This window comes from Thamnophis elegans, chromosome 6, assembly GCF_009769535.1.
Source record: "Thamnophis elegans isolate rThaEle1 chromosome 6, rThaEle1.pri, whole genome shotgun sequence".
Lineage (NCBI taxonomy): Eukaryota > Metazoa > Chordata > Lepidosauria > Squamata > Colubridae > Thamnophis > Thamnophis elegans.
In genome coordinates this window covers 71,708,285-71,718,055 of record NC_045546.1, presented here as the reverse complement: position 1 = coordinate 71,718,055, position 9,771 = coordinate 71,708,285, and the positions used below count along the sequence as shown (strand labels likewise).

General features: G+C 41.5%; 1 protein-coding gene across 1 annotated transcript; it reads right to left on the bottom strand.

Annotated features, from left to right (window-relative positions):
* Positions 1-7,166: 7,166 nt before the first annotated feature.
* Positions 7,167-7,634, bottom strand: SCP2D1 (SCP2 sterol binding domain containing 1). Its single transcript, XM_032220450.1, has one exon. The coding sequence runs from the start codon at positions 7,632-7,634 to the stop codon at positions 7,167-7,169; it is 468 nt and encodes a 155-aa protein (XP_032076341.1).
* Positions 7,635-9,771: the final 2,137 nt, after the last annotated feature.

Here is a 9,771-nt window from a genome sequence, read left to right as displayed (position 1 = left end):
TAATTATTTCCTGGTTAGTCTTTGCCAATAGGTGGTGACTAGGGCTCTCGATGAAATCGTGCAACCTGTTTCTTTGTGCCAATCCCATGATGTGTTTTTGTTTATTCGAGAACTTTGGGAGGTGAAACAACAGAAATAATGCCCTGGAGCCCCGTGGAAAAAGTCCAAAAGTGAACTTGATCGAGCACAAGTACAAACTTAATTCTGAGCTTTTGTTATATTAATAAAGGAGCCAAAACACCAATACTTCTCCTTTATGGGCTGTTTGACTGTCACTTATTCCCGAATAGATGTTTGACACCCGATTGTGCAATATTTTACCAACCAAATTGCTCAGATTCCCAGAAATCTTGAGTCCTGTGCAAAATCTATGTGTTAACTTTGGCATTACTTAACTCTGTTATGAGGGACTCTCTTGGTTTGTGGACTCCAAGAAATAGACTACTCTAGGTATAATCCCTACCTTGGGAGTGGGGAGCCCTCCTGTCTCATCTGCAAAGCTGAGTGTATGTGTGTGTGAGATGAATGCAAGATATTATCAATGCCACTTTTCTAGAAAGGGTGATTTGAACAGCTCTAAAGAAGTATGGTGTATTCAGGGGTGGGTTTCTCGCCCCGTTCCAACCAGTTCGGTTGGAACGGGGCCGGCGGCGTCCTCGTGCACATGCGCAGTGCACGCATGCGTACTAGCGCCTGTGCGATGCTCCAGCTGCTCCTGGAGGATCGCGCAGGCGCTGTATGCATTCTGCGCATGCGTGGAAGCGCAGAACTTGTCAAAACCGGGTCAGAAACGCGGGCGGGTGGGTGGATCCTTCGGCGTTCCCGGAAGTTACTTACTTCTGGGTTCGCCGACCAACCGGTTCGCGGGGACCGCCGCGAACCGCCTGAAACCCACCCCTGGGTGTATTCCACGCTTAAGAGGGCTGTTCTGGATCCAACAGTTTATGGACACACATGGCAGGGATTCAATTTTTTGCATGCTGAACTGGCATTAATGCCGGCAGCTACCCACCCCTGGATTGTGTTTGTGTGTAATCAGAAAATCTTTCTATCCCCATTATTTATAGCCAATCTAAAAAAAATTCCTATGATCATAACATATTTTTAAGCATCCCTCAGTACATGGTCTTGCAACAGAGAAAAATACAACTATATAATCAAAACATTTTAAAGCTACATTAAATCCTTCATCTTGTCATCTAGTATTTATAAAAATGACAGCACAATTACCAAATCATGCATACAATACACAAGAATAATTTGTAATGGGGAATGAGGGTGGTTTTAAACTTTGCAAAGGAAATTCGCTGTCCCCCTAGCTTCTGTTTCAGTTTACTATTAAATCTACATGCACTTCATTCAGTGTCTTTTGAACTTCTGTGTTTTCAAAATTAAATGTGGAAGTACACTTTATTCTTACTTTCTTTCACGTTTTAGAGTGCCATTGTTTGGGAACCGAGTTTAAATAAAAGGAATCATTCTGATCTGAATCATAGAGCCGAGGTGGCGCAGTGGTTAAATGCAGCACTGCAGGCTACTTCAGCTGACTGCAGTTCTGCAGTTCGGCTGTTCAAATCTCACCGGCTCAGGGTTGACTCAGCCTTCCATTCTTCCGAGGTGGGTAAAATGAAGACCCGGATTGTTGGGGGCAATATGCTGACTCTGTAAACCGCTTAGAGAGGGCTGAAAGCCCTATGAAGCGGTATATAAGTCTAACTGCTATTGCTATTGATCTGAAGGGGGTCATTCTGCTGCTTCTCTAGAAGCAGGAACAATTTGTAATGAAGTATCTGTCTGATCTCTAACATTAACAATATTTTAATTATTCTTGCAGAGGTACAGTAGGCAACTTCCACTGAAAGAAATTAAAAAAAAAATTAAAATACTTGGAAATTTTAATTCACTAAATTAATCCATATTATCCAGACCAACAATACTTTGAGAATTTTAACCTACATGAATGTGTATGAAAATTTGAAATAAAATCAGTAGTCTATCGAGGAGTTAACTCCATATTTTATATTCTCAAGAAATAACCAGGGTGGAAATTGTGGGGCAAATTAATGTCATGATACATGAGATATTATTTCCCTTTATTCATCATTTCCCTTTGTTTGTTATTATAATTTTTGTTTGTATTTTTGCAGATTGTTCTCTGCCTGCCTTCTGGTTTTGATGCACCATATGTTCAAAATTCTGTATTTAGAGAAACAAGCCCATAAAGTGTTCTCATGAAAATATCAAATGCTGCTTGGAATTATAGACCCAAGAAAGCTTCAACCACTGCTATTTGCCTTTTCCATGAAATATTATTAGCTTTGAATTTCAGAAACAAAATAAAAGCCAAGGACACCATCTGGTGCCTTTTAAAAGTGACAAAATAGGAAAATAATAATAGAGCCTTTGTGCAATGCACTGTTTTGCATTGGTTTAAGCTCAAGAATTTGGAGCAGTTACTATGACCTTGTTGTCAAAGCACATTCAATCTTTGCAGCTGAACATTTATGCTGTCAGCAACTGATTCATTGGGAGCCAATTGTTTCATAAGGTACTGTGGAATTTTTAGCTTTACCAGGTACATTATTTATTATTTATTTGATTTATATCTATCTTTCTCCCAGAAACCCAAGGGCCTTCTCCACTGTGGTATTCTTGTTCAAAACTCTCCTTATTATTTCTGTAAGCTGTGTTCCATCGTGGCACGACAAAACCGCGCTCGACTAAAGCACGCCCGATTAAACCGCATTGCTGATGTCATCAACAGGGCGACAACAGCGAGTGCGGAGAAAGAAAGGCGCTTTAAATAGCGCTTTGAAAGCAAGCCGATTCAAGTTAAGGTAAGGGTTAGCTTTAGGGTTAGGTTTAGGGTTAGGTTTAGGGTTAAGTTAAGGGTTAGGGTTAGGTTTAGGGTTAGGTTAAGGGTTAGGTTTAGGGTTAGGTTTAGGATTAGGTTTAGGGGGTTAGGTTTATGTTTAGGGGTTAATTTTAGGTTTAGCGTTTACAGCGTGCTTCTGTCTCCGCGCTGTTGTCGCCCTGTGATGACGTCAGCTACGCGGTTTCGTCGAGCGCCCTTTAGTCGAACGCGGTTTTGTGGTGGAACCGTGTTCCATGCATCTATTCACGTTTCACCAGCCTTTTGTTGTCATTTTTGTCAACACATTTGCTATTCTGCTTCTTGTAAATTTCATGTATTCATGTAGTTTCATCTCATTTAATCTGTTATATACCCCAATTTGGGAAATATTTCATTAATAGTTTGTAACTATAGGAGATCCTCACTTAACAATAGTACTTGGGATTGGGATTTCTATTACTGTGCGATGCTAGATTACATTACTGCATCCTGAAAACAATCCTGGCAGTCCCCATTGGGTTGTTAAGAGCGGGTTGTGGGTTGGAGCAGCTTTCTTGTACTAGATCCCTGCTTTATGGGGACCCACAAGGCTTTCTTTTTTCCATTCTCCTTCTTAACATATGAATATAGGTACTGGCAGAGATTAACATCAGCATGGCCATGGTATCATTACTATGTTGATGATACCCAACTGTAGATCTCTATCCCTGGTCACCCAGATGACATTGTCAAGGTTCTTTTCTAGTGTCGAAGGCTGTGGGGATCTGGATGGGGAAGAACAGGCTTTGGCTTAACTCTTCCAAGATTGAATGTCTATTTGATTTGGTCCAACAGTCCTAGAACTGGAAATTCTACTATTGACCTGTCCTGAGCAGAGCTGCACTGCACAATTCAGATTCAGTGCACAAGTTGGGAATCCTCCTGGATTCACAGCTCCTGCTGGAAAGGTAGCACCTACGGCTAGGGGATATGGCAGAGGAGCACTTGTCACAGTTACTCATGCCTTAGTCACTCCCAATTGGGAATACCTTGTAGATCACCTGAAAGATTTAACTGGTCTAGAACACAAAAGTATGAGTAAAGTAGTTATGGACATTCCTCATCATTCCCTTTTACTCCAATTTACTCCCTTTAGATGAACTGGCTTCCAATAGGTTTCTGCTATAACTAAAAATACTGGTGATCACCCATAAAGCCCTACATGGCATAAAACTAGATTATTTGGGGGTGGGGTCAACTACTTTCAAGTATCAGGTTATTTCTCACTCAAGAGGAACCCCCCCGGTTATATCACTGAAACAATTATATTTAATCACTGAAACAATTACACTTGTAAGACCTCAGAGGCATGTCTTCTTGGTGGTGGCCCCATTTTTTAAAATGATCTGTTCCAACAATATACAGTAGACATCAAATCCTGCAGACCTTTAGAAAGTGAGTCAAAATTGGTCGCTCTTTTCAGGTTAAATTGAGTGGAATTCCAATTGGACGGACAGAACAATTTTTAGTCTGGATGCAGTGGTGGGTTTCAAAAATTGTTCGAACCTACTCTGTGGGTGTGGCCTCCTTTGTGGGAGTGGCTTGCCGCCCCATGTGACCGGATATGAAGATGCCGACGACACTTGTCAGAACCACCTTAAATTACCTCACACAGAGCACTGGCATGCATAAGAATATGATGTCAACTTGTTTTTTAAAAGGCATCTTTGGTTTGCGTTAAAACAACTTCAACACACGAAATGTTCTGATTGCACCACAAATGCAGTAGTCATCCTTACCTTTCACAGAGGCACTGAGTTTTATAAATATGAGCAAGACAGTGTAGAATAATCATATCCAAGGACCAGTGGTGGGTTTCAAAAAATTTTGGAACCTCTTCTGTAGGTGTGGCCTGCTTTCCGGGTCCACTGGTGGAACCTCTTTTAACCGGTTCGGTAGATTTGACGAACCGGTTCTACCGAATAGGTGTGAACTGGTAGGAACCCACCTCTGTCTGGATGTCAATTTACTGCTCTAATGAGTTTTAATGCACTGTATTATTTTTGTTTATTTATATCCTGCCTTTATTATTTTTACAAATAAATCAAGGAGGTGAACATATCCAAAATACCTTCCTCCTCCTATTATCCCCACAACAACCCTGTGGGGTGAGTTGGACTGAATTTTCCTTATATTTACCTTATGTTGCATAAGCTACAGAAGTTTTTTTTCTTGTACACCACCTAGAGCAGTGTTTCTCGACCTTGGCTACTTGAAGATGTCTGGACTCCAACTCCCAGAATTCCCCAGCCAGCATTTGCTGGCTGTGGAATTCTGGGAGTTGAAGTCCAGACATCTTCAAGTTGCCAAGGTCGAGAAACACTAACCTAGAGTCATGTGGTTTGAGTTGGACAGCCATATAATTAGAAACAGAATAATAAATAATTTGATTGATATATAGATAAAACAGTGAAGTAATAATATATTAACCAGTCAGTCTGGTGATACTTTCGAGACCCATCTTAACACACAAATATTAGGTGCTACTAAAAATTGAAAAGCCATTTTTTTCTGATGTGCTCAGGATTTGTTTTGAATTAGTATTCAAGGACATCTTTAGATCAGTGGTGGGTTTCTACCAGTTCGGATCGGTTCGGCTCTGACTGCAAGCCGAGAGCAAACCAGTTCTCTGTTTCCGTGAAAGTGGGCCCGCCCCCCACCCCCAAGTTATACTGGCCTTTATTTTTGCTTCCGAAGCCCAGCTGATCAGTGGCAGCAGATTGAATTACTGCCCCTCAGCTGTTTTCCTTGCTCCTTTCCTTGTTTGCAACGCGGATGTTCAATTTTTGCTAAAATGTGCATGTGCGCATAGCACACATAAAGTTTCCAAGTTTCCAAGTTTAATAAAATTTGTATGCCGCCCACTCCCATTGGGACTCTGGGCAGCTCACAACAAGACAAAGAAACATTTAAAATTTAAAAGTAAAAATACAATATTAAAATATCACATAAGAGAGCCGAGGTGGTGCAGTGGTTAAATGCAGCACTGCAGGCTACTTCAGCTGACTGCAGTTCTGCAGTTCGGCTGTTCAAATCTCACCGGCTCAGGGTTGACTCAGCCTTCCATCATTCCGAGGTGGGTAAAATGAGGACCCGGATTGTTCTTGTGGGCAATATGCTGACTCTGTAAACCGCTTAGAGAGGGCTGAAAGCCCTATGAAGCGGTATATAAGTTTAACTGCTATTGCTATTGCTACATCACCCATTCCATCTTAGTGGGGCTGGACATCAATCAACAGCCACAGGCCTGCCGGAACAGCCAGGTCTTGACGGCTTTATGGAAGGCCGGGAGAGTGGTTAGGGTCCGGATCTCGGTGGGTAATCGTTCCACAGGGCCGGCGCAGCAACAGAGAAGGCCCTCCCCCAGGGAGTCGCATTGTCCGGCTGACGGCACCCGGAGGAGGCCCAACCTGTGCGATCTTGTTGGTCGTTGGGAGGTGAATGGCAGGAGGTGGTCTCTCAGGTAGTCAGGTCCTAAACCATGTAGGGCTTTAAAAGTAACGACTAGCACCTTGAAGCGCGTCCAGAGACCAATGGGGAGCCAGTGCAGCTCGCGGAGGATAGGTGTAACATATCACTCGCACGGCTGCATTCTGGACCAGCTGTAAAGTGAACCACTTGTTCAGCCGGTAGGAACCCACCCCTGCTTTAGATATATAAACAAACCATAGCCAAACTCCATGAAATGCTTATAAATCTGGGATGCCTTTTTGTATGCTCTTATCCTTTTATATATACCCATTTGATGTGAACTTTTCTCCATTCCAAGGCCCGAATTGTAATGTCAGTTTCTCATATACTCATAATGTCTTAATTCCCCCCCAAAAAAAATTATATTGAGAGTACAAAGAAGAGAACTCAGATTGAGGATTTCCTCATTATAATTTCTTCATAGTTTTTCTGTATGGTACAAGAGGCACGAAAGTGTACTCACTCTCTCACTTGTGTATGAAAGATATATATACACACACGTACACATAAAGAGAATAAACAATGGGGATTTTCTCCAGCACATCATGACTACTCATGACTGAGCTGCACCTTCCCTGCTGCTGAAACAATGGCATGTCTTAAAAGGTGAATTTGTGAGGAAAAAAAAAATAGTATACTATTTATCAGTCTGATAACACTGTCAAATATCATTAAAGGAAACGTAAACTTGAACAGTTATGTTTTCCATTAAAATACTCCGCATTTTAATCTCGTCCTCCTCTATAACCAACATCTTGACTAAAGAGAAAAAGAGAACTGTAATTGCCAGGAAGGAAGGACTTCAGATCTTTGCATACTCTTTGAGAATCATCTCCAGTTTCTGACCGAGTAGAATATTGCCCTTCACCTTCACTTTCCCAAACAGAAAAGCCTTCTGTGGCTTTATCTTGCCCAAAGCAAGCTCCATGAAATCATGTTCAGAGAGAATAAAAACTGTGTTGGCAGGCTCGTGAGATGCTCCTGGATAGACCTGACCGGAACCAGACTTCAAATCCAGGGTCCACTGGGCCACCACCTTTCCTCCATTCATGATGTCCCACTGAAAGACAGCATTCACCTTTTTCACAAGTTGACTGCCAACACCTTTGATACGGCGCCCAATTTGCTCAAAAATAAGATCACTCTGGAGCCCAGGGCCTTTGGTTGAAGCATTTCGAGATGTCATCAGAGGTTCATACAAATCTGAAACAGCAGTTTGTTCACTTGTATTGATTTTCATTTGAAGACATTTCAGTCTTTCTTTCCACATCTTCTTTTATAAATGTTTGGAGAAGGAGCAATTGTTATCTCACTTTGTATATAAGAGCTAGGGTGTTACCATACCTCTTTTCACAAACAGTATTTACATTTCAGTAATAAAATGAAGTAGAAATCATTGTTGGGTGGACACATTGTGTAATCAGATATGACAGCCAGTCAGCATTAAGTTTTAGTTGGTTTGTATGCTGTAATCTCATTGGTGGATATACTTTATTGTGACAGGCAAGATTTCTTATAGTTAAAGGCTGTGGGTGTGTGCTGCTTTGGTGTACATAAGTTGTACATAAACAGTGTGCCTACATTTTTTTTTATGAAGAATTTTTTGTCATGCATTTTATCTACATACTCTTTGACTTTTCTTGAAGAATTTCAATTATATGAAGCCTGGGATTTGGCAAAAATAGTATTTATGTAGATACAAAAAATGTATAGCTCTTTAACATTAAGGAAAGGAAGCAAGTTATGCACTCCTTATTGATCTTTAAAAAATATCTTCATACGTTAAGAATGATAGAATGGAACAATGTGTTTTGGTATGGTCTAAATTTAGTAATATGATTAAGGTTTGAACTGATTTCATATTGATATTATTTAATTTATTTGCAAGACCATCCAACTCCAGATGACTTTGGGAGGCAAGCAGAAATAGAAATGGGGAAGACAAAAGGCGATCAACAAAAGAAATGTTAAACTCGGGGGGGGGAAAACCTCACATTTTTCTAAAAATCACATTTTCAAAGAGTCAAAAAGCCTGAGAAAAGAGCCAGATCCTAAAGGTTCATTGAAAGAAGAGCAGAGTGGGGAGGCTTTGGATTTCAGGGGATATGATCCCAGAAAGCAGGCTCCACAGAGACCTTCTTGGATGAAATGTACAGGACCCAGAATATGCCAATTCTGAGCACATGGGATGGGCAGAATCCATGGGCAGATGATGCCTCAAATAATTAGCATGTAAGGCTTTATAGGTGGTAATTAGCACTTTGAATTGCACCCAAAGCTTTTTGGTAACCAGTGCAGCCTCTGGGGTTTGTTATATGGGCTTACTAAGCTCTGCATAATGTTGCATTTTGAACCAGCTGCACAAGTGACTGTGTGGAGGTCCAGTTCAGAAACAGTTCAAATTGTGCACAACATAAATCTGTGCAAACACCCTCCTGGCTACGTCTTCCTCTTGCTCTTTGAGACACCTTAGAGCAGGGGGTGTCAAACTCAAGGCCCGGGGGCTGAATCTGCCCTGCGGGGTACTTAGATCCAGTCTGCGGGACTGCCCTGGAAACAGCAAAGGACTGGCCCACGGTGCTTCTGCCAGCAAAAACAGGCTCCCAAGATCAGTTTTCAGCTACCCCGGCCTCCTGCAAACCTCTGCCAGCAAAAATGGAGGGCCACACATGGAGTCCGGGGGCCCATTTTTACTGGCAGAGCATTCGGACCACCATAAGCATCCACGACATGAGTGATGTTGAGTTGGTCATGCCCATCTTGGCAATGACCACCTTGGCCTCCGGAGGTCAAACAGAACACTGATGCGGCCCTCAATGAAATCGAATTTGACACCCTAGCCTTAAGCCTAGGAGCCCACCCCCCACCCCAGTTTGCATACCAATCTCAAATGAGGAAATGCAAAATTGTTTAGAACTGTAGGTAGAAAGTCCGCAGACAATGATTCTCCCAGTTTTCATGCTTAGCCCCTCACTCTTGCTTAGAGTTAAAGCTGATTGTTTCTTCCCCCATTCAAATGCCAATAGCCTCAAAGTTATAGATATGATTTGGAATGCCAGAGAGTGAGATATGCAGGTGGGTACCATTAGTGTACTGACACCTGATTTTGAAACCAATATATGATCTCATCCAGGAGTATATAGGAGAAATGGAGTAAACTTTCAAAACAAATTATCGACTTAAGAAGTGCAGCAGCAGAAAAAAGATGACAGTTAATGGATCTGGCTATTTCGGTCTGTTTCACCACTGTGTCTCTTTCCTAAGTCTAAAATTTCCCAGCATAGAAAGATCTACATAGAATATATATTTAAATGATATTTTAAATGTAATTTATCAGCAAAGGTATATTACGTATTCAAAATATGTTTCTTATCTTGAAATACAAGTTGTTAAATGCATCTTGAGGC

Coding starts and splice junctions, on each gene's coding strand:
- SCP2D1 (XM_032220450.1), bottom strand. CDS start 7,634: ATGTGGAAAGAAAGACTGAAATGTCTTCAAATGAAAATCAATACAAGT.